We start from the raw sequence: 26503 nt of genomic DNA, 5'->3' as shown, positions 1-26503 counted from the left end.
CTTGACATCGAAAGGTTTCTTTTTTTACATTTAAGTGGCTGATAAAACTTAATAATTTTAATTTAGAAAAATAGTTTTATAAATAGATATTCCAAATGTCTTACATTTTCTTAAAAGAACTGAAACATTTCGTCCTACAATATTCGAAATTAAATTACGTAAAATTCGAACTTTTAAGTTAAACATCCAAAGTATATAAGTAATATTCTTGGACAAGTTTTTTAATTAATTCCTCACAAAATTACATGGCAATAAAGTTGTACAAATTAATTCGCAGAAATTCTCATATCTGACTTGAATTTTCTTAAATAAGAAGCCGTGTAGCCGTAGTTAATAAAGTTGGAAAGAAATTTTTAACGAATTCCAAACTTTTACAGAAAAGTTAAATAAAATACTTTTTTAATTAGGCGTATATTTTCAGTTATGTAATTAATTCGATATGAGTGTTGGTTTCTAATTATATTTCTTTATTATAATAAATTTAAGATTCCAGTTATAGGTTACTACTCACATCACTTTTGGTACAGTCAGGGTCTTTTGTGGTATTCTACTTAGAGAAAAATTGCCTTGACAAAAGACAATATCTATTTCTCACAAAATAACCACTTACGAAACGTTCAAACAACTATCGCCTTTCAGGTGGAATGCCGCAAGATTCCCCGATAGTACATATACATATGTTTCAGTAACTTGCAGTATAGTGTCAGTAACATTAAGTAAATAATTACCACTTGTCATTACGTAGTACTTAAGTTCGTCGGCAGTAACGTGGTAGAATTTAATGGTACTATTATAGAAAAGGCCTCCGTAGGCTTCGAATATAGAGAAACGGACTAAGCAAAATGTCGCTTTTGTTCTGAATAAATTTTCTTTAAATAATAGTCAGTTTTCGCAGGGATGAGGTAAAGATACCAAAAGACCAATCACCGATTTTCAATCATGGTGACACATAAAATCGAAATATCTTTATAAACTCTTAGTGTCTCAAAAATTTACACATACAAACGAGCAGACAAGCAAGCAAGTTTAGGACTTATTGATTGCTATTATTTGATAGAGAGGAATGTGTGCTTGACAGGTCCTGTCTCTTAAAAGTCAATGTTTAATAAAATGGCTTTTCGATATCGTGAAATGGCTTAACGTTATCGATCATATATTTCAAAATTAACCCCATGTTGTACGTTTATAATGGAGATTAATTTTATAATTGAATTTAGTTTATCCCCGTTAAGGGGTTTTGTTACGTTCTGTTAAATTCTGAATTGTAATTGGTTATTAATTAACATCGCTTAGCCTTATTTAGTATTCATGCTATTAATTTCATTATATTATTTGTTTTTGTATTATTTTTTATTAATAGAGTCAGGCAGTTTACAATTATTTTTTATTTGGACTTAATTTATCTTAACTTTCGCTCAAATGTATAAAACAAACATCTATTTTTTTATGTTAGGGTTATAATCAAGTTACACATTTAGGTGATACAATTTTGCAGTACCTTCTTATGAATTATTTTGTCGTTTATTTACTAGACAGTTATAATGCCTAACAGAATTCATAATTATTTTAAAATTTTGTAATTAACAAATGAAAATTTGTTGGTCCGATTCAGTTTTTGCAAGCGAACACAAATTCAATTTTAGTGCCTGTATTATTCAGAACCCATTTGATGTCAATTAACAGCTACAAAAATGCTCGATATGCAAATTTGATGAATACTGAATGAGTGAATATGCAGAGAGGCGCGATCACATGATTTATTTATTGCACTTTTTAAATGAAAATATTTAAATATATTATTTTTTTAATTGTTAGCAGTTTTTTTTTAAATCTTTAATATTTCTTATACTAAGCTCTAGGACCTGTGGGAATGTGAGTGCGAATTATGATTTAATTAAGTAAAGTAAATTATAAGCTGGCACAAGTCTAGACATAAGTCAAGACAATAATAGAATGGTGGGATACGAACCCTCGACCGTGTGATTTGATACCGGTACTTTAACTCTTAGACTACTAGCGCTTGAAAAATATAATTAACGATAAGCAAATAATTTTTCACTTTCTTCTTATTAAAAATGCCTTATTATTGAGTACTTACTAGCTTTTGGCCGCGACTTTGGCCTCGTGGAATTAAAAAAAAATCTGAGCACTCTATTTGATTTTTCAGGTAGTGTTCTACATCTATATCACATTTGATTAACATTCAGGGAGCCGTTCTCGAGATAACTTCTAACAAACATACATCTATACCTCCATTGTGGCCTCCCCGTTTTGTTTGATAAGTGTGTGCACATGAGGTCTTATATTAGTCCTCTTTCCCTTCCAACCTATGTCTTAAAAGGAAAGGACGAGAAGAGGATTTGATGGAGGATATATTCCCTGTGCGTCGCCTCCTCCGTCGATTAAAGGTAGGCAACGCATATGCAATTGTTAATTGTCGCTTCGTTTGTTGGCGTGTTTAGGTGGCCACTTACTTGTTTGTCACCTTATGACATAAAACATCTATCACATTTCTAATATTAGTATCGTAGGATTAGATACCTTTATATTATCAATGTGTCAGATTTATCGTTATTAAGACGAACAGTTAATCTAGAATTGATATTCTCTACGACTATAAATGATGAGTCTATGTTATCTAAATTCTAGAAATAGATGACTTGAAATCACTTAAAATCACTTAACCTAACAGGTTCTAAAGGGCCTGTAACTTAGCTGACGATCAATCTAACTTTGTGATAAACGATTGCTCGTTCGTATGAGATAAATCTATTTTATTTTTTATAAAATTTACTAAGCCTTTTAACAAATGTTTATAAATATGTGAATCGTTAAGATGATAATCTTTACTTAGTTTTGCAATTTGTCATTGTAATTTTTACATCGAATTACATAAAGTTTTAATTTGTAAATGTTTTCTTTTTGTTGCGTAAACACAATTTCATTGGTTTAAATTGATTTAACATTAACATAATATCACGCCCTTAACTTAGACGTATTGGTAGAGATTAACGACTCCTAATTGACATACATTTATGTCGCTACTTATACATTTTAGGGAGATATTACGAATTTTCGCAAGCGCACCTCTGTAACATTTTTAATATACGTACTTTTTATAACGCCTTTTTTATTTTAGGTTTCCTATTAAAAACATGATGTTTTCCTTCGTACTTCTTCCTGTTACTTTTTAAATTTATAGATATAAACATGTTTACTTTTTATTAAATGTCCAATTCCAAGCATTGCTATGTTCATTTGCTTCGTCAACCGAGAAGTAACATCGGATATCCATGCTTCATATATTCCATTAGTAACAATCACGCAATGCGTGTATACAGGATGTGTGTTATTTTGATAACAAACATTAATTAAAATCTTCATTAAAATGTTACCATTTTGGTATGTTTGAGAAATCTGAACAACATTTTTTTTTAACTAAAAGTCATAGTATACTGTTTTCTTTTTAACAATAAAGATGTGTTTTGTATATGTTTTTCATATTTTTATTTGAACAATTTGTTTTTGTAACCTGTAATTTTTAGCCGACTTAAAAAAGAAGGAGGTTATCAATTCGACTGTATTTTTTTTTATGTGTGTTACTGCAAATCTCCGTCCCGGGTGGTCCGATTTTGATAAAAATTATTTTAATCGAAAGGAAGTGCTTGCAGATGGGTCCCATTTTTTTTTTATAATATTAAATTACAATGTATACTAATTAAAAGTAAATAACAATGGACAGAAATATTCATCTGTAACACAAGTGGGTGGAAGTACTTTCGAATTTGGCAACGAAAAAAAAAACAAAAAAAGGCACATAAAACTATTATTAAAGATACTAAAGATAAGTTTTATATCAACGAGGTAATTCTTAGATTTCTTTTACGAAACAAATGTTCTAAAAGACCAAAAGACAATGATTAGAAGATTTGTCTTCAACATAAAATAGCTTTCTCTCTTATCTTCAATTGTTTTCTTTTCACAAATTTATTACACACGCGTACAAAATTAATTGAATACAACACCGATAATGGATAGCGTCCATTGAAACCATTTAGAGATCATCTGATCATATCCAATTACATCTTAATTTGTGAGGATTATAGTAGCACCTTATTCCATTGTATTAAAGCATAGATTCGTAGTATACTAATTAAAGATATTTCGTTGAGATTTCAATTCGCTTTGTAATTTAAGTGGTAAATCTATCATTCGTTTGTTTCTGACAGAGTAGTTAATCTTGTTGGAGCTTACCGACTTGATTCTATTTGCTGATTTAACTTTAATCGCGTATTAAAACATTTTATTTGACATTTCTTCGTCTATTCTCACCGTGGATCTCCTTTGTGGAAACATTTGTTTAATAGGTAAATCAAATTGATCTCTCTCTTATTCATGGATAGGCTATTAATTGTGGTATTTTGTGCCTATTCGATTTTCACTATTTTAGCACTGGCTGTTGCAATTAGTGAGAATTTGAACGAATAATAGTCATAGAATTAATTGATAGGAACTTCAACAGGCACGTTTAAGTCAGAACGAAGCATAAGCTGTTATTTCCAAGCAATGACCTATTCATCTACAGAAACCAGTGGCTTAAATAAAATTGCTTTTCAATTAATGGGAAGGTTCCTCATCTCCCTGACCTTGTCTCATTTACTTAGGGTTGGTGCACCAAGTTTCCGTTCTCCAAATCAATCTGTCTACCGTCATCTCCATTGTCACCCCTTTCTTGGTAGTGTCACCTTTGACGCAATCCATCAATCTGTTCCTAGGCCTACCTCTACCGGTGTACCTCCATACTCATACTTAACGTTCTCTTTGCTACATGCGATTCTTCCCTCCTCATAACATACCACGCTAACCTTTTATTTTTCTGGTTTCGGATGGTTACCAATTGTCGTATTAATTGTTTTAAAATATCTGCAATTATGTGACAGATTTATGTCGTTATTTGTTTCAAGTTTACGATTTACTTCGTAACCTTTCGTGATATTTCGATTTTATTGTAAGGAAAATCTCTTATCAATGGATTATTAAGGCACGACCGCACGCGCTGGCCTCACGAAGTGAACAGAAAGGTACACTTCGTATCTTATGTACAACTCTAATTTATCCAAATTTATCGCTTGTGCTAAATGTTTTGTTCCATTCGGAATATATTTATACGTATATAAATCTATATTAAAATTAAAAATCAAAGTAAATGATACATGGTTCTCAACATATTGGATTAAGAAGACATTTCAAAAAAATAAATTATACGATTGAAGCAAATCTACAACTTTTATACTTATACTAGCTGTCGCCCGCGACTCCGTCCGCGCGCAGTTAAAAAAATAAAAAATAAAATAAAAAATGAAAAATAGATGTTGGCCGATTCTCAGACCTACTGAATATGCTTACAAAATTTCATGAGAATCGGTCAAGCCGTTTCGGAGGAGTACGGTGACGAAAACTGTGACACGAGAATTTCATATATTAGATTACCTATCGCCCGCGATTTCGTCTGCGTGGAGTTAAAAAAACTTAATAAGGGTATGAAAAATAGATAGTAGCCGACACTCAGAACTACTAAATATGCATATAAAATTTCATAAAAATCAGCCAAGCAGTTTCGCAGGAGTATGAAAACTAACATTGTGACACCAGAATTTTATTATACTTGTATATTTCCTTAGATATGTATAATTTCTTAAAATTTTACTTTTAATAATCCTAGAATAATATTTCCTGCTACAAATTACTAATATGCAAGGTAAGCTCATGCGCGTTGTAAAGTAAATTTGCATTATGTAATAAATTTACATCTTAAGCTATCTTTAGATGTCTTTTATTAACAAAGTGGTTGTGAATTACAAATACTTTGAATCCGTTTCAATATTCTTATATTGTATGTATATAAGATTTTAAACTGTCTTTTTAATTTTGGTCTGAATTCTTAAAAAATGTCGGTAACGACTAACTGTGGGTGTGGAATCTCTGTTATGTCAAACAGGGTGGCGATATTTTTTATACATATGTAGATTATGATCTCAGAAACTGACGGTTAAAATCTACTGATTTATTTGATAGCATAGGTCGCTTAAATGTCATGTTAATTAAAATTTAATGTAACTTTTTCAGCAACGTCTTCATCTATATATATAAAAGAAAGTCGTGTTAGTTACACTATTTATAACTCAAGCACGGCTGAATCGATTTGACTGAAAATTGGTGGGCAGGTAGCTTAGAACCAGGAAACGGACATAGGATAATTTTTACCCCATTTTCTATTTTTTATTCCGCGCGGACGGAGTCGCGGGTAAAAGCTAGTTATTAAAATTCTACGGTTTTTGTTTTGTTTTGAAAACTATTTTTTTTATTATTAGCTTTTATATTTTATAGTTTGTTTATTAATAAATTTATTTAGTATCTTGTACGATGTCGATGTAAAATGGTGCACTAACTGTACTATGGAAAGTGAAATCATCTGAGATCATTCAGGCTGTGTCTCTGAGCTTTGACTATGAATAGATCAATGTCTGGGACGTATCTATTGTTATGCAGTACCGTTGTCTGGGTTATTACTTTTACAATAACAAATTCTACTATCATCTATGAATGGAAAAAAAAAACCTTCTATAGTATCAATTAATAATTGATATGTTTGTATTTTTAATTAAATATGAAGCTTTTTAAATAGTAATAGAAAAATTATTTAGCAAATAGATCACCTGGTATTCAATGTTTGTTAGCCATAGACGGTATTTTCAAAACGCTATGATTAAGGATCCTTCAAGAAGCAAGCGTATCACCATCTTAAAGTCGGCAACGTATCTGCGATTCTTCTGGTATTGCAGACGTCCATGGCCGTCAATGAACACCTTGGTGTTCCCGCTGCTCGTTTGCCCCTTTCTCTTATGAAAAAAGACGTTTGAAAATAATATATTTTAGATGTGTTGTTTAACTTTATTGTTTAGAAAAGATAATAAAAGGAAAGAAAGGGGAATCTTACTAATATTATAAATGCGAATATTTAGATGGATGGATGGATGGAGGTTTGTTTGAAGGTCAGAACGACACAACGAATCTTGGTGATATTTGGTACGGTTGTAGAACATAGTCTGAAAGAACACATAGGCTAACTTAAAAAGTGTTTTTTAATGTCGCGCGGATAGAGTCGCGGGCGACAGTTAGTAGATTATAAATGCTTGACAATATACGCGTTTGAAAACGTAAATACTTAATAGCACTGTGCACTAGTAAGCGTAAAATTAAACGACACAATCCACGTATTTTCACGCAGGGACGCATCACAATAGACTGAACGCTGAGGTAATGAATGGCCATTATTGATGCACGGAAAGATGAACCTATACCTTAACTACAGACTACTGAGAGTCAACTTTTTATTTAAAAATCTTTAAATTTACAGTAAGTATATAATATATCATTTAAGTTATGTTTTTATTGCTTTGTTTTTGATGTTGTACATATCTAGAAAATTACATTTTATTCAAAATGGAACTCGACGGAAGATCCGCGGAACTGAGTGATGAACCCGGACCTATAAAGTCAGGTAGCCGCGTCATTACCAACGGGGCGAGCAAATCATCGCTTAACTGCCGAGTCTGACAATATAATTAGAATGTAAGTTTCTTGACGCTGTTTTCAAGTAGTCTGAGACGTCAGCTCATTAGCTACTGAGAGAGCTTTTAGTAAAAGCTTTTCACTGCAAACTATAAGCGTTTGAGTAATATATATATACAGAATTTCCTGATACGTTTAAGGAAATCTTAACTTAAAGTAACCAGGTTTTAAAGTCGTGTGAAAGCTTTGTTTTGTATTTTATCCTTGCTGTAATCATACCTTTTACCTTTGTTAAATGTGATCTATAAAATAACAAAGTCACGTTTAACCTTTGTTTATACTTTGCTTGAAATTGGTAAAGGCAACAAAATTATTAGAAGTTATATAAATTTATAAGTTTTGTACTTGATTTGTTGAAACAGTTGCGGTTAAGGCTCGAACCGCAACGAAATTTACGGGCTTCTTCCCTAATGAAATTAACGGAAAACGCTTTAGTATCTACACATTTTTAAGTAATGAAACGTATCTCGAAATATACACGAAAGTTTTAATAAAAATAATTATATCAGTTACATAGTGGATTTTTTTTTTTAAAAAGATATAAAGACAAATAATAGTTAAAAATTTTACTAATATTATAAATGCGAATGTTTGGATGGATGGATGGATGTTTCTTTGAAGATATCTCCGGAACAGCTGTACTGAATCTTGATGAAATTTGGCACAGATGTAGGACATAGTCTGGAAGAACACATAGGCTACTACTGACCTTTTTTTTAATTCCGCGCGGACGGAGTCGCGTGCGACAGCTAGTAAGTAAACAATTTTAATACGACCATAAATTATTTTTAACTATGGTTGGAATAAAAATCAAATAAAGGGATGGCGTTTCTTATACATTTTGGACTCGAAAACCAAAGGTAAATTTTTCAACGAAAACAAATGCATTAACTCTATAGTATGTTAGCGAACATTTACCTGTTACATTAAAACGATAGACAGTCTGAACAGCGTACATTTGTTACTGAATTTGATAACTTCCAGCTATTGTTGTGAGGAAAAGAACTGAGACGCAATTCTTTTGTGCGGAAAATAATGTTACGACTCTCTTATGTAACTGTAGGTTTTCCTTATGATTATTCCATTTCGCTGTGTTATTTGTAAAGTAAACACTGGTTACTGTTAGTGATTTTAGTCTTTACGTATCGCATAATAAGTAGACGTTTGACTGTTTAGGGATTTCAACATTTTAAAAGCTTTAATGGTATAGGGAATACTGACTCTAATAGCGTTATAATTATTTTCATCATTGGACGAAAATTAATCCTACAAATCTGAAACATTTTGCGAATCTAGTTGGACAAGATCTTTTTAACCTAACTTAAAGGTTTATTGTAGATTTTGTGAGTAAAATGCTAAATGACTGAAACGAATTAACGACTCTCGACTAAAGTAGTTAGGCTATTAATAATGGAGGAGTGGTCGTGGAGATAATGTGGCAATTATAGGTTACTCAGTGACACGGCGACAGCCAATTAAATTACTCCATTTGGCACATCTTTGATTACAAAAACGTTTATTCTCTCTATAAACTTAAACCCATCTTCCATGTTTGGGTAAACACGAACTTATAAATCTATAAGCTATCGAATATTGTTAACTTAAATCTTATCTTTGACTGTTTACGTATTAAAAGCATTTGAATGTATTGATATGCAAATTTAAATCACAATAGAATAGTAAATTGCTACATGAGGTTTAAATTAAATTATAAATTCGAATATTTAGATGGATGTATGGTATGTTTGAAAGAAGGTATCTTCAGAACAGCTTGACGGATCTCGATTGAAGTAGATAAGGAATATACTTGTAATCTGGAAGAACACACAGGTTACTAATTACGTTTTGTTTTAATTCCGCGTAGACGGAATCGCTGACGATAGATATTTTGTATGATTTGTTAAAAGATGTTGAACAAATTAGAAGTAAGATATTAAGATATATTGTATAAAATTGTACATTTTTGCTGTACACAAATTAAAGTAGTCAATGGTAGTTAATAAAAAACTGCTACAATAGAAGGAAAAATCCAGATGAATAGATTATTTTCATTTACTAAACACAATGGCGAACTGCAAAAATAAAACATAAAGATAACGTGTGTCAATAAAAAGAGGGTCCGCAATTCATAGATTGAATCTAAGCCAACCTAACGGATTTGGTTTTTGTCAGAAATAATTTTTAATTATTTTGGATCAATTTTGAGGTTCCGGGTTCGAACCTCGTCATGTGCCAATGTGTTCGATTTCCAAATTTCACTTTTTATGCCATATTATTAGGGTAAAGATTACTGAATACATATCTTATTGAAATTTGGGACGGATATAGAACATAATCTCAAGTGACAAATAATACCATTATTATTATTCATTCTGATTTTGTTTTTATTCCGCGTAGATGAAGTCACTGTCAAAACCTAGTCACCTATATTAGTGTAGGCTTGAGCCCTTTGATGTATGTGTCATCGAAAATAATATGTCGTCAATTTATGTATCCGTATATAAGTGACGTCATATATTTTTTAAATATTTAGGTGATTCATATATACACACGTATGTATACAAATTCATAAAAAGGTGTGTGCGCGGGTATATTGACATTATTATTACATTAACCGTGGCTGACGGCGTGTAACCGCGCCGTACATCCATGATGTGCTTAGGTGCTGCTATTGTGATAACGGATGTGTTGCTATGGAGATGGATTCTTTGTTATATTAATTAAATAGAAAAATACAAAGTCAAAAAGTCAGAGTTGAAAACTTTCCAAAGTTATGAAATAGTTTATTAATTAACTTATAAAGTTATGAAAAACTATGAGTTACTAGCTTTCACCCGCGACTCTGTGCGCGCGGAATAAAAAAATAGAAAACGGGGTAAAAATTATCCTATGTCCGTTTCCTGGTTCAAAGCTACCTGCCCACCAATTTTCAGTCAAATCGATTCAGCCGTTCTTGAGTTATAAATAGTGTAACTAACACGACTTTCTTTTATATATATAGATATGCCGCAAATTAAAAAAACTATGTTTTAACTCCGACTATCACTACAAGAAAATTATTATTTAATATCACAGCAAATATGCTTTTTGTTTTGTTTGTTAGATTATAAATTGGAAGCAATTGCTCTAACTAAACCAAAAGCCAAAAAGGCCATAAGATACCTATTAACGATATATTCTGATATTTCGTAGGTATTAGAACTAAAGACTATCAAAACTAATCCAAATTAACTCTTAATAAAACAGTTATTTTAAAACAAAAAAGCGTTCTCCATACTCTACCATTACTCTTAGACAGTAAGTAATGAGTGTGGTTAAGCCGCTATATCACTGCGGTGGACGACCTTATAACCTTTGCTCAATTTACATCACACATACATACATCAATATATAGCGTACATTATAACGTACATAGTGCACATATAGCTACGTACACGGTATTTCAATTGTGTGTCTGAATAACTTGAGTTTATTGGAACGAAGTTCCTTATCGCGCGTTGTGAAAGGGGGCTAGACGGAAAAAATTCTTACGAAAAGTTGTCACGACACTTTTTGCTATAGTAAGTATGTTAACGACGAATGAGCGCTACTTCACCATGGCAACGACGTGACAATATATAACGAAAATTCATAGAACTAATATGTACTTCTTGTGAAGACTTAAGTTTTTTATTCATAGAATTAAATATTGGTTCCTTCACAAATAATCGAAAGGAACTTCGTTCCATCCGGGTGTCCCTTGACACCTCTCAAGTTTTTTTATATTTTTGAAAAAGTTTTGAAAATCGCATCGATTTTTTTCACGACGATCTTGAGAAATAGGTTGCGAGCGACTGGTTTTGTTAGAACAAAAGACGGCGACGCGTATCTGTGTACGGACCTATAATATCGCTTAGCGACTAAAAACACCGGGTTTCGAAGATTTACATTGCTTTGTGTACGAAATCTTTTGCATATATATTTATGATTTGTGTTAATACGTAATCCCTTTAATATAACGCGTAAAATATAACATATTATGTCATGGGAAAACAGGTAAATACTGATATAATGAACGTACAAAATAGTATATGAATTCCATGTTTAATCCCATTTTCTAATCTCCGAACGCACGTTAGGATAAAAGCAAATAATGTTGGAATAAATTAAAGTGCGTCATTTCGTTATAAAATATGTTAGTCTGAAACATTAATGTATTTGAATACAGAACAACATATCTCTGCTAAAAGCTCGCCTGCCCTTGGGATTAAGGCCTATCTCATTCATTTAAAGTAAAACATTTGCATGACTAAAAAAACTCTGAACTAAATATATTATTTACGCTTTCATTTTTATAATCTGGTAGCACGTTTTACATGATTTTATTTTGATTTTTTTTAAATAAATGAAATACACGTAACTTGGCCAAGTAGGTTTACACTATTATTTTTAAATCACAAATCGTAAATTTAAAGCTTTTATTAGCTCAATGTTTGGAAACTCGGTGTTTCTGTGCTACAATCAAATATTTTTACTAAAGATACTACGTTACAATTAATAATATTTTAAAATTAAATTAATTATTTTTAAATTGCTATATATAGCGATACGAAATAGATATAATAGTGTTGGAAAATAGGCTGTGAAATTTCACTGCCACGTTCTGAATGGTAAGTTGATGAAATAACTAAAATAAAACACTCTTTTCGTACTTGCGATCCATCCAGTAACATTATATATTTTTCACGTCAAAAAGAATTGTCAAAAAAAAAGTAAATATAAAAATATGTAAGGAGTTTTTGTTAGGTTATTTACAGCCAATCTTTAACAGATAAATTTAAGTGTCGTATAACAGTAGACACTGCCATGTATGGGGGGAGGAGGTTCGAATCTGTCAGTATGAATCCAATAACAATAAAAAACTATCTTCAGAGTATCAATTAAATTTGCCGCACTGGATTAACGGCATTCAAAACTCCAAAGCAATTGATTAATTGTCAATTGATGATTTTTTGTGTGTATATTTTTTGCACACTCTTTATCTTCAACCTATTGTAAAAAAAAAATCACCACATGTACTTTAGCAACAGTACACACGAAAATAAACCTTATACCTTTCGGATAATGTTTAAATTCAAATATGTAAACGGTAATAATAACTTTGTAGTCTATTTAAATTAGTTGTGATGACTTGCGAATGGCTGTGCAGAAAAATAGCAAAAAGAATATAACAACACAATTTAATATCACAATTTTAAAATGCGGATTGCGTCATTTTATATGACGTCGCGTTTTGTTGAGTTTTTTGTCGTCGGAGCTTAAATAGAGGAAGCAGATTATCGGACCGTTATACTAACAATCTTAACTTCTGTAGCAGAAGTGGCTTCCGTGGAGCTTTTTTTTTGCTAAGGTCAACAACACGCGCTGCGTTAAGGTTTGCGAAATGAATTGTTTTAAACGTCTTTTAAAAATAATAATACAAATCCCAATTAGAATTGGTTTTTTATGTAAAAAAAAAAAACACTAGTATAGTTCAGTTCAACTTGCTCATTCTTTGCAATGCTAATTAAAAGATGTAGTGTAAATAAAGAGACGTTTAAGATATTCGGGCAATGTATTTTCTTAATGTTTGAATTGTTTTTTTTTTTCTCAACATTTTATGAAATTTTTTTATAAACAATGATCGTCCTTATAAGGCTTTTTTTTCTAATTTTATATCGGTGTGTGAATCTACTCAACTACGAAATTTCAAATAATCGTTTGAATTCTTATGACACAGTGTCATACTGGTGTATTGGTAATGGTGTTCTTGTGGTCTAGTCAAGAATATCTTCGTTGTTACTATGATTATTTCACTATTCATATTTAGTTTCTCTTGATTAATTTAGTCTCGGTTCATACTAGGGCAGAGTTGAAGCGTATCGAAGCGTCAATCTAAAACTTAATATAACAAATTCAACCTTAAAGTCACGTACACAGCGTAACCATGCACATTACTTCTGTAATTTTGACACGCGCATTCTTCTAAATTCGCGATTCTGTGCGACTTAAAATGTGCGAATTTAAAGTATAGTTTCGCTTTAGTTAGGAAGAATTTGACGCTTCGTTACGCTTCGACTCTGCTCTAGTATAAACCGAGCCTAAGGATTTAGTCCTTATCTAATGAACACTCGGCAGCGGCGGGAGAACGATTCCGCGCAATTCAAGTTAATTTAGCCGCAATAAACAGGAAGCAATATGAGCAGTGCCAATGAAATAAAACTTTATTATCCTTTTCACGACGTAAAGCCAGCTGTACACGGACTGGATAAAAATCTTATTAATTAATTGCACGTAAATCATACAAGTGTAATCGGAAACTGTATTAACATAAAACTTAATATATGCAAATCGTTAGAACATAAAAGTGGATTGCCATTTCGCAAGTTGACTCTACTAAGTTAATTACTGTAATAAACGCTGTTTTATAAAATGTCCGCAAGTAAATGAAATTGACAAATTGTTTGCGTGATTATGTCGCACGTCAAATGTTTTTAAGAAAAATAAAAGTTTGTGAGGACATCACGAGAATTATACATCTAGATTTTTACTATCGTTCGTACTAAAATCATATCTATAAAATAATATATTTAGATTATAAAACGTGATGGAATTATGCAGATAGAACGGCGTAACACTTTCGGTGCCACCGACTCATACTATGAGTTCACTTTACATGCATATATCGTGGCGTTGATCGTGTTCAGTAGGATCTTCTACGTCAGTCTTTATCAGTAATTTGCGCTCGCTCTCGCTACATTTAATCACATATCAAAACATTTTACTCGTGATATTACCACAAAATCAGGTTTTCTTTTGAAAAACGTTTTAACTGTTTTTATGGTATTAAGAGTTTTAAATAAATTAGCTTTTGTGAATATTACTTTTATTTTACCTCTCTCTTCTTTTCACTGTGTTCGTTTGATGCTAACGTTGATAGTATTTCTTCGTGCCCTTTTTTGTGTGGTTTTCGAAAATGGGTGGTCTCAAAACTGAAATTACTGATTCGAAATTGTGTGGATAAACGCGCTATTATACGATGATACTGCATGCTACTACTTGCTGTGCTTATTGTAACCTTTGTCTATTATAAAGAATGTAGTTAAATAGTTTTTTTTTTAATATCAAAAGGTGGCAAACGAGCAAACGGCCACCTGAATTCGTTGAAATAGCGAGGCGTCCGTTACCCATAGACATCCGCAAATGCAGATGCGTTGCTTGTAATCAACGGAGAAGGGAACGCACAGAAAAAGGATATTTGCTCTATGCGAACCCTCTTCCGCCAAATCAACTTCAGGGAAGGGAAAAAAGACTAAAATTAGGCCTCTTAAATTAGTTTCGTTTTTAAGGGTACATTTGTTAAGCACTAGTTACACTCCTTTCACGCGGTAATAAAAAAAAAAACTTTAGTAGCCTATGTGTTTTCCCAGATTATTTTTATTATTTTTGCATTTATAATATTACTAAGATTACTGTAGGATTTTATTATCCTTCACATTATCTTTAAAATACAGAGACAACATATGTTAATACAAGAATTACTACAATGGAAATCTTAGCGTTGTTTTTCGTACGAAGGTTTTTAGTGAAAAAAAAAAATCTTGGAGTTTAACCATACTACGTATTACGTAAGGCCTATTGTTCGCATCACAATACTGTTTCAAAAATAACATATTTATTAGGGCATAAAGCATTTTGTTGTGACCTTAATAAGTTGTGACATTTCGCTGTACCGTCTTCTTGTTTGGGTTTCGTTTTCTTTGTTATAATAGACGAAGTTATTTTCGTTTTGTAACTGTTTCGTTTGTCTTTGTTGTTTGTTGCGTCTCGGCCATACAATTGAACAATGGTGACAATTTTTTATTTATACAATTTTTCTATTATTTTAAAATGTAAGTTGCTAGCTGTCGTCCGTGACTCCGTCCACGCGGAATTAAGAAAAAAACTTATAGTAGGCTATGTGTTCTTTTAGACTTTGTTCTACGTCTATACCAAATTTCATCGAGATCCATGCAGCCGTTCTGGAGATACTTTGTAACAAACATCCATACATCCATCTATCTTAATTATAACTTAAATATCTACCTAAGTCTTACAAGATATAGGGTTATGGAATCGTTTTGGATTTTTGTCAAAGATCCAGACCGCGTTTCCTAAACCAGTATTCTTATCTAGGGACGCGGCAGTGCCCCTCGGCGAGGAAAAAAATGAATGAACTTAGTTATCTAACGAACCGATGTCACAATAGATAATGTTGATTTACATATCCATTACGGTATATGATATAAAGAATATTTAACATTACGTTACAAAGGAAGCAATGCATGCCGTGAGAGGTAGTCGATTAGTATTCAAGCATCGTAACATTTGTAAGTGGTTTGAAAGGGAAAGTCTTGGCTGGGGGATTGAACGTCTTGTCCCCTTACATAAGTTTCTTCATTCATAAATCAAATGAGATAAGGCTATTTTAACGAAAAATATCGTATCTTATTTCAGTAGGGAATCCGGGAATCAGTACGTGGATTAAGTAGGGAATTTATAAGGTCGTTTAAGATAATTTATTTGAATAACGGCAATGATTCGAGTTTGAGGAAATGAAATTGCTTTCATCGATCCTTTAGAACAGTAATTGTCAAACTTATTTCTTTCACCGCCCCCTTTGAAAATCAATTACATTTCAGAGCCCCCTAATTTTTATTCAGCCCTAAAACTTAAAAACCACAATTTCATTACTTTAATTAATTTCAATGCCCCCATTTTTGGGCCCCTTATCGCCCCCTCCTAGGTTTCAAACGCCCCCAAGGGGGTGTTATCACCTACATTGGGAAACACTGCTTTAGAATATGAATGGTTATTGAAAAAAAAAATTAGCACAGTTTTTCCAAAAAAATAAAAGAGACAAAATTTATTATCGTGTTTCGATTTTTAAAAGCACAGTGAAGAATTATAATTTACCTTAATTTAGTTTAGTTTTAGTTTTACCATACTTTATTTCGTTCTTGTGAAGACATCGTATAGATTATTGTATCGACTGAGCGCACATTTGAATGTAGGACTATAATTAAGGGAATGTCGGTCGTTAAAAGTAAAAGCTGAGGTGTTCTCACTATTAGGTGATAACATCTCACTCCCTTACAACGCTTGACTTTTTTAAATGCGCCATCTTTTTCTCTCATTTCAACGTTCCATTATTTTAATTGCATTTTTTAATGAGGTTGGCATTTGTTTTCAAATCTTAATAAAGTTTAAAGTTTTAGAAGTTCTTATGACATAATATTTTTAAGATTGTGCAGCAAAAATTACAGTGTCTGTGAAATGTTTTGTACAACATGAATAAAAAAAAAGTTTAACATAAAATTGAATTGTACAATAATTCTTTCACAATGTATACAAATAAGTTTTTCCACGCGATACAATTCTATTTTCCAACTGCCACTAGTAGATTTATTTCCTTGTTATCACATTTTCAACAATAACGTCCGTTCGAAAGCTTCTATTTCCCGTTCGGGAGAACGTACGAGTATATTGAAAACCTTCGTGACGGATACGAATTTAATTATTCAGGAGATTGTACTCCCGTAGCCCTATTTCTTACTGAAAATAGTGTAATACACCCAAAAGGGTATAGAATTTCTTCAATATATCGTTCTAACATTGACATACGTAGATACATAATATATGTTATTTATTTTATACCTTTAATATAAGGAAGGCAATATTTAAGGTAAGAGACAAAACATGCGATAAATATGAATAGACTAGCTTTGACCCGCGACTCCGTCCGCGCAGAATAAAAAATAGAAAAAGGGGTAAAAATTATCCTATGTCCTTTTCCTGGTTCTAAGCTACCTGCCCACCAATTTTCAGTCAAATCGATTCAGCCGTTCTTGAGTTATAAATAGTGTAACTAACACGACTTTCTTTTATATATATAGACTAGCTTTTACCCGCGACTCTGTCCGCGCGCATTAAAAAAATGCACACAGGATAAAAAGGTTCCTATGTCCGTCTCCTAGTTCTAAGCTACCTCCCCATAAATTTGCAGCTAAATCAGTTTGACCGATCTTGAGTTATAAATAGTGTAACTAACACGACTTTCTTTTATATATATAGATAAGATATAGATAGTTATAAAAGATCTATTCATGAAATTTTTTTGCTGGTGATGACTTCTTTATGACCTTGACAAGACTTCAAAATAATGAACAATGACAGAAAAAAAGTAAAAAAACAGTCGGAAAAGGGTTGCTTTGACGCGCGGTGCGCACTGGCCACGCAACCCTGCAGCCGGTGTTGCCGTAACAAGATGTGTTACTTATTTTACTTTTAATGGTTAGAGGGAACTTGGAGACAGTTGATAATTTCTTCTTCCAGTAAGAAAGTCAGGGGATATAATGGTCCAGCCCATTCTTTCTTTAAAAGAAAATGGTGGGAAGAGCACTATATAATTTGGTCTCTTTCCTTTTTTTTGTAATCACTTCGCTAGACATGTATTGTTATATTTTAGGTAAAGTATTTTCTTCGTGTCCTGATTAGTGTAAAATTATCATATTTCGTATGAATTAAGGCACATATAAGAGCCTATTTTCATAAGTAAATGCTTGTGGTGTACATTAATATCTCTTGAGTATATTGAGGAGAAATTTCATCTAGAAATAATATCCAATAACAATAAATCGTTTGAAATACGACCGTCGTATCGAGCTACTAGTTTATAGAAAGCCTACTTCAATTTGCAATGCCAACTACTTACATAAAAGATTTAAAAGGTGTTTTGTGTGTATCAATTAAAATTACTTCTAGCCGATAATATAATAATACAGGATGTATTTTAATCTTCATTCCCTTCCCACCCTTTTCTTATAAGGAAAGGGGAAGTGAATTTGACGTAGAATGCTTAGGAATAGGAAATATTATTTTTCTGTGAGCCCTCCTCCGTCAGTTAAAGGTAGGCAAAGCATTTGCAATTGCAGATGTCTATAGGCAACGGTTGCTTCGCTATTTCGGCGAATTCTATAGTTAAATAAATTATGATGTAAAAAAAAAACGTAATAAATTCAATGTTGTTTTCTCATTATCTATGTTTTAATAAATTAGACAGATTTTAATAGAACTTTTATAGAATGTTTTATGGCAGCGATGGATAAGGTTTTGTGCTCCAATGTAAAAAAAAAATCTTAAAAAAAAGCACTCTGACAAAAGAAGCCGTTATTTTGATTTTGACATTGCAATGTACGCTGCACCTAGATAATTACATCGTAATCTATACGATAAATAAAATTAAAGTGTCTATATGCCACATCGCAAAATCAATGTTTTGGGAATATCATGTCCGTAAAGCCGCATTTGTTTTGGGTAACTTCCGTAACGGCTGGACCGATTTTGATAGCACTTTCACTGGAAGGTAAATGATGTTTACTGATTGGCTACTTTTGATTAATAAATAAATTATAAATTCTTAATAAATAATAAATTCTTTTAATAGTTTTGAGACGGAATTTGCAGGATTTTTATGATATGAAATTAAAACAACTTCAAAGTAATTCTGAGTATTTAGGAACAATTGTAACACAAAATCCCTCAAACACGTATTTAATTGGCACAAACTTCTCTCATTAGTAGGAAATTCTAAGTGAAGTAGGTAAAGCCATTTTTAACGAGATTGCAAAGTCCAGAATCACAGAAGTTTACTTGTTCCCTGTTCCCAAATTTGCAATCTGTATCAACGTTATTTCTTCCTTGGTGGAAGATCTCTCTCTAAAAAAAAAAAAAAAATAGAATGGACCATATTTAAATACTTACGAAATATATGACTCCATAATCTTTTACGCTGAATATTATTCAGTTCAGATTTTCTATTAAGAGTAACATTTACTTCAATGTAAAATATGTATTGTCAAGTATCCAGAAATTGCGAATGCCCCAAGCCCAATAGCCCATGATAATCATTGATTAATATGTTATTTTTTTACGTATGACCAGATTAATCGAATAAGTTTGGTTATAGTGTTTTGTGAACTAGAAAAAAATGTATACTTAATCATTCAAAAGCAATGCGAAATGCGAATGTTGCGTGTCGCTGCGGACCACAGCGAACATTTTTCATTTATCTAATGGCAAACACGCATCAAATACAATAAGTTGTAACTACTAATATTTGTCAATCTAAATAGAACCGTTCGTTGTAGACGGTATGATTCATTTTAGCTCATTCTATACTGTGAGATCTGGTTTTATTGAAACCTACACTTGTAGTCCGCAAGGAATTTGGCAATAGATTGGGATATATTCAGGGATTCCCTGACCTCAGTTTATTAGGTGTGAATTACAACGTGCGTTTATATAAGAATTTATTTAATGTCCTCTTCTCACGTTTTTTATTCAGTGCACACAATAGTATCAAATAATGTACCGAACTTATAACCAAACTAGAATTGAGATATTTCTAATTGCCCACAAGTACACTACTTGATGGCTTGAAAATATTCTTTTAAATTTTAAACAACAATAAAACTATTTAATTCAACAATAACTAATGCAATCTTTTTTTTTTTAATAGAAAATATTTTGCATTTTCCAACTATTAAAAATAGGTGGCACTATTTTAATAAAACGCGCAGAATTTAATTTAACGCCATCTATTTACAATTTTTGACATTAAAAATTACGTTTACAGGTTACCAGATGTCGCGCAAATCTTGTGCGGTGGGCGGGGCGCGGGGCGCATGCATGTGGGTGCAGGAGTGCAATCGAGTCGGTGGCATACACGCCGGAGTTTGTGTCGATGGCTTCATGTTCGGCTCCTGCTGTCGGTTGCCGGAAAAACCTATTCATATCGAAGGTATCGAGTTAAAAGTAACTAATATCAATATGAATATCACGCCATCTATTGGTGCTAATGACCAAATATTTGTTTTTTCAGAAACTCAAAATCCTACCACCATTACCGACCGACCATATGCAGCGCCATCGAGCGCCACTACCACGCAACCGCCCGAGACAACACAAGCTCCACCGCGGCCTACATCGCAAACACAGCGGCCGTCGTTTATGACGAAGCCGATAGATGGCGCACCTTCATATAACTATAGACCGCCAGAAATTAACTTGCCCTCATTAAGCATAGAATCAAGTAGCGAACAAAATAGTGATATAGTTAATAAAATACCATATAACAATGTAAATAAGTACCAAAATGTAAATAGGCCGAGCGGCGAAATGGAAACTAGTCCCCATAACAAAATTTCGTCTAGTCTTAGCGTATTGGCCGGCGCGCGGCCCATGGCGGTGTCGGAGCAACATCCAGACAACAGTATTAGTGGAGGTAAGACGTTTATTAATAAAGTAAATTATAAACAATATCTGTTTGAAAGGTCGTTGCAGTAGGTAACCCAAAGGAACAAGAAGCTTAGTTATAACAAGCCATTTGCACCATTCCAGCGCACATGATGTCCCGACCTAACAATGCGAACACACAATGGCAGGCGACGACGGAGCCGACCTTCGTGACCAAAACGCGGCCTGGCAGTTGGGAGAAGCCTGGCAAGCCCAAGCCGACCAAAAAGTTCACTACGACCACGGCTAAACCACATAAAAGTCATAAGCCTAAAGACCCGACGCTGAATGTCATTAAAACGGATGAGCCAACGCCTCCTCCCATTCATACTACAGCCGCTACTCATAGCGTAGGTCAGTCAATTTTATCTATTACTAGCTTTTACCCGCGACTCCGTCCGCGCGGAATAAAAAAATAGAAAACGGGGTAAAAATTATCCTATGTCCGTTTCCTGGTTCTAAGCTACCTGCCCACCAATTTTCAGTCAAATCGATTCAGCCGTTCTTGAGTTATAAATAGTGTAACTAACACGACTTTCTTTTATATATATAGATGTGTATTTATACCCTTTCCTTTTCTTCTCAGGCTTCTACAATATCTTTAATCTTTATTTCTTTTTATCCGATTGATCGAGAAGGACTGTTTTGCACGTTTAAATCCATCCAATATATTTTGAAGAGTTAGGTGTTAGTCGGTTTTTATTATTTTAGGGGAAAAATTGACTTCTACTAAAATCGGAATATAAGAATTACTCAGTTACTTGAACCAATTTTCAATTGAAATCATAAACTCAGTACATCGTTATTCAGTTAATAAAATTAAAAATGTTATAAGATTTAACGTATCAAGTGTAAAATTTATTACAATACAAGAATTAAATGGAAGTAAAAAATTAATCAGTGCAATATATTATAAACTAGCTTTTACCCGCGACTCCGTCCGCGCGGAATAAAAAATAGAAAACGGGGTAAAAATTATCCTATCTCCGTTTCCTGGTTCTAAGCTACCTGCCCACCAATTTTCAGTCAAATCGATTCAGCCGTTCTTGAGTTATAAATAGTGTAACTAACACGACTTTCTTTTATATATATAAGATTGCTGAACTACATTTGCCTTTAAACGATACTAAATAATGATACCAATTTTCCATATAAGATTTCACTGTGTTTATCAATGTGGAAAAATCATTCGACATTTTGATATTTTTATAACAAAAGGTTATATTACTGAAAGTTTTCCTCAAATAATTTCTTATTACATTTATTTCGGGCGCGAGATTGACGGTTTGTCAAATCCCTTCTGATTCGTACCATTTCCTCGCCGATGCCTTAGTGGCCTTTCGATGGCTTCGCTAAGAATACTTTTAACAGAGACGAGGAAAAATATTCAATTTATTAAGAGGCAGTTCAATCAAATGATATTATATCTATTGTTTCTAATCAATTCAATTTTAGTTATTAGTTAGTTATTTAAATTTAAACTAGCATCGACTGCGAAATAGGTTTTTGTGACGTCATATCGACTTAAATGTTTAGAATAGAAGATTTTTTCAATTTTGTTCTAGGGTGTGAATAACTTGAACTTTGATAGTAAAAATTTAAGATGTGAGGAAGGAATGAGTGAAATATCATCCGATTTCTGTTCTTCCCCGGAATGTCTACTACTAGTTCTGTAATTCTATATTCCAGAGTGTGGTGTGACGGCCATGTGGCCGAGGCCTGAGACGCGCATCATGGGCGGTCAGGATTCCAGCTTTGGGCGGTGGCCGTGGCAGGTCTCTGTCAGAAGGAATTCCTTCTTCGGTTTCTCGTCTACCCACCGCTGTGGCGGGGCCATTATAAATGAAGGATGGATTGCCACGGCAGGGCACTGCGTTGATGAGTAAGTTAACATTTCTACGTAAGTTTTGATGTGCTTCAGTTTCTTTTTGTTTTGTTTTTAAAATTAATATCAAGTAAAAAGAAGAAAAGTAAAGTTCAAGTAGGAAAGTTTCAAAAGCTTTAGTCATTGGTAAACAAAACAATGTTTTGGATATATATCATAAATTTAAATAAACAATAAACTGCTCGCCAATACAATGTTAATAAAATACAGAAACAAATAGGGAACAACAATTTATTTACAACGTTATGACTAAAGTTCTCATATCTGAAAATTTCGTTGTGTTCGCGTGAACGTAGTTTGGTTGTATTTCAAATTTTTAATCTCTAAAATGTATCGAGCTCATTCCAGTTTCGTTGGCAATAACAAAACACTATTAAATTTAAGATAAATTCGCTCCAAGTTGTTTATCTTACCTTTATTGTCGATAAAATTGTTACTGACCACCATTTGCTTTGTTTTAATGTTTTCAAATAAATTTCATTGCGCTCGATGCAGTAAATTGCCTGCCCTTACAATTATGAGTAAAGCAAAATGCAAGATGACAGTCAAAGATAAACTTTATAATTTATACAATATATTTATGTTAAACAAAAAAGTAATGAGATTGAATGTGGATGACTATAAAGGTAGAGGAAGACCAAAGAAAGTATGGATGGATTGTGTGAAAGAGGATATGCGTAAGAAGGGGGTAAATTCAGATATGACAGCTGATAGAGATGTATGGAGAAGTAGAATACGAAGAATACTTTGCCGACCCTCCATAGGGATAAGGGCAGATTGATGATGATGATATTTATGTTAAATATATATTTCTTTTAATGATTTTACAACTTCATCTCGAATAGATATCTATCTATATATATAAAAGAAAGTCGTGTTAGTTACACTATTTATAACTCAAGAACGGCTGAATCGATTTGACTGAAAATTGGTGGGCAGGTAGCTTAGAACCAGGAAACGGACATAGGATAATTTTTACCCCGTTTTCGATTTTTTATTCCGCGCGGACGGAGTCGCGGGTAAAAGCTAGTTTATAATACTTTTGAAGTCATTCGTGTAGTTTTCGTTATACATATACCATAGCATATATAAGTTTGGACTTTTTTGTACAATCTTCATTTGTTTCACAGCTTGCTGACGTCACAGATAAGAATACGTGTCGGTGAATACGACTTCTCGTCTGTATCCGAACAGTATCCCTTCGTGGAGCGCGGTGTCGCGAGAAAAGCGGTCCATCCGAAGTACAACTTCTTCACTTATGAATACGACCTGGCGCTGGTCAAATTGGACTCGCCTGTACAGTTCGCGCCTCACATATCGCCCATTTGTCTGCCCGCGACTGATGACTTATTGGTCGGTGAGAACGCGACCGTCACTGGATGGGGCCGACTGTCGGAAGGCGGTGTGTTACCTTCGGTGTTACAAGAGGTATGCTATATTTATGTAGGAATTTAATCATGTTTTACACATGCATAGGAATAGTGTAAGAAGTTGGAGGTTCAATAGCAGTCAGTATCCACAAACTTCTACTTTTTGATTATTATTGTTTACATTTTTAATTACACATTCAGTGACATCTCGGCCTACACGTTCACTTCGAGATCATAGAAGCATTGATGGTGTTGAAAAGCATTATTCTGTCCAAATATTGGATATTAAATTGGCATGTGTTTCGCAGGTACAAGTTCCGATATTGTCGAACGAGCGCTGCAAGTCGATGTTCCTCCGCGCGGGACGACACGAGTTCATTCCGGATATATTCTTGTGCGCGGGACACGAGAGAGGAGGACATGACTCTTGTCAAGGGGACTCCGGGGGACCGCTACAAGTAGGTTACAGCTATTACTTACAATACTTTAGAAATGCTGTATTGTGGGAGTCGTCTATGTAGGTTTGAAGACACGCTGCAACAACAGCTGTTGTTAACAGTGTGTCTCCAAACGTTATCACTAAGTCTCGTGAACGTGATGGTTGTAGTGATTATAAATGATACTTAATTCTTTATTTGCACCTAGTAATGACGACCATTAGAATGTAGGAATAATTTTCAACGTAAATCTGAACAATGATTTCATTAAAACTTCAGTTACAATTTGTTCAGTTTATTAGCCAATGTGAATGTCTTCAATAAAATTAGATGTAACATATTATGAATTCCACACTTTAGACCTCTTGCCTCGTTTTATCATTTCAATATTGAATTTGGCTACAAGCCACAATCATTAAAGCACGTTACCAGCGTTACCTATTATACTGTAAGTGCTGTGAGCCGCCAAACGACGTCGTTCATACATGCGCACTCACACGTGACGAGGAATTTTAGTTCTCTGGTTAACTTTACTGTTAGATGAAGTCATTTCGTTTCGTAACATCAGAAGACAAGCAAGTCCAACACTGGTAGGACTGATTTTTGTAGCTGAATAAGGCTGTATATGTTTTTTTCTTCTTCAGTTCGTCTTTCAATCAGATTAAAAACAACGCCAACTAGTTTATGGAACATTACATTACTATTTTTTTTTCTTTACAGGTAAAAGGAAAAGATCAGAGATATTTCCTAGCCGGCATCATAAGTTGGGGTATCGGTTGTGGGGAAGCGAACCTACCCGGAGTTTGCACTAGGATATCTAAGTTCGTACCTTGGATATTACAGACAGTAAGCTCGTAAAAAGTGTTTTAAGTGATGAACAATAAAATATGTTTAAGAACAAATTTAATGGACGAAACGATCGAACTAACGAAAATGATACAGTGCAAGTTACCTTCAAAAATGTTGATACATTCAACGTTTTCTGAGGCGTTTTATTAATGGTCTTAGGGCTGCCAAATTACGGACAAGTAAATAATGTCCACTTTTGATCCTTAGAGGACAACAAGCTTTGTTGACATCACTCTAACCTGAAGATATCGCTGTCGAAGCAGCTTTATTGGGTTTAATAGTAACTCGAATGTTTCGGGTCAAACGAAAAAGTGGCAGCCCTAAATTTACCGGAAAGCTATGCAGGACTTGCCGTTGCAATTCTGCATTATAAGCTTTAATACGGTTCAGTAATCAGGCTTGGACCTATAATAAACGCCCTTACAATCCCAGCTTATTTTCAGTACACGCTGTAATTTTAAGATGTATTTGCACATATTTTTTTTTACAGTTTTTGTAAATTTTTTTTTTTGTAATTATAAATACAAAACAGGTAACTAAAACAAAAGAAGTATATTATTTGATTTAGTTTAATATTTAAATTGCCAATGCATTTAATTTGTAAATATTTTATTATCAGCAATTTTTCTTGCCTTTTAGATTTTGTATTCTTTTACAGTATTATTTATTAGTTGTTTCCGAACAACAAATGATTTTGTAAATAAATTTATTGTTTTTAATCAATTTTTAATACTGTTTACAATTTTGCTTGCATAAGTTTTGTATAGTTTTATAATTATAAAAAGTTTTGTATTTATTTATAAGTTTATATGTAATGTGTACTCTTTATTTGTATTTACTTTATGTTTTACATAAAGATTAATAAATAGGTTAGTTTTAGTTTAAGATTTTATTAATAGTAATGTGAAATCAAATTACCAAATCGCAGTTTGTTGAAACATGAAAAGCGTTTAGTTTGTAATTTATTATTTAATAAA

At 33.0% G+C, this 26503-nt stretch overlaps 1 protein-coding gene and 1 pseudogene across 2 annotated transcripts in view; both read left to right on the top strand.

The window, feature by feature from the left end:
• LOC106718891 (serine proteinase stubble) overlaps positions 1–25860 on the top strand; it is a 77707-nt gene extending 51847 nt beyond the window's left edge. For both annotated transcript variants that reach the window (XM_045679928.1, XM_045679927.1), the window contains exons 4-10: positions 20327–20491; positions 20573–20974; positions 21091–21339; positions 22675–22867; positions 24001–24298; positions 24549–24698; positions 25398–25860. In XM_045679928.1, coding sequence (XP_045535884.1) covers positions 20327–20491; positions 20573–20974; positions 21091–21339; positions 22675–22867; positions 24001–24298; positions 24549–24698; positions 25398–25535 — 1595 coding nt within the window. In that variant the 3' untranslated portion in view covers positions 25536–25860. The remainder of the gene's footprint in view (positions 1–20326; positions 20492–20572; positions 20975–21090; positions 21340–22674; positions 22868–24000; positions 24299–24548; positions 24699–25397) is intronic.
• LOC106718929 lies at positions 25551–25850 on the top strand (annotated as a pseudogene).
• Positions 25861–26503: the final 643 nt, after the last annotated feature.

This window comes from Papilio machaon, chromosome 11 (genome assembly GCF_912999745.1).
Source record: "Papilio machaon chromosome 11, ilPapMach1.1, whole genome shotgun sequence".
NCBI lineage: Eukaryota > Metazoa > Arthropoda > Insecta > Lepidoptera > Papilionidae > Papilio > Papilio machaon.
The sequence above is the reverse complement of the archived record's forward strand: the minus strand, read 5'-3'. Positions and strand labels throughout refer to the sequence as shown.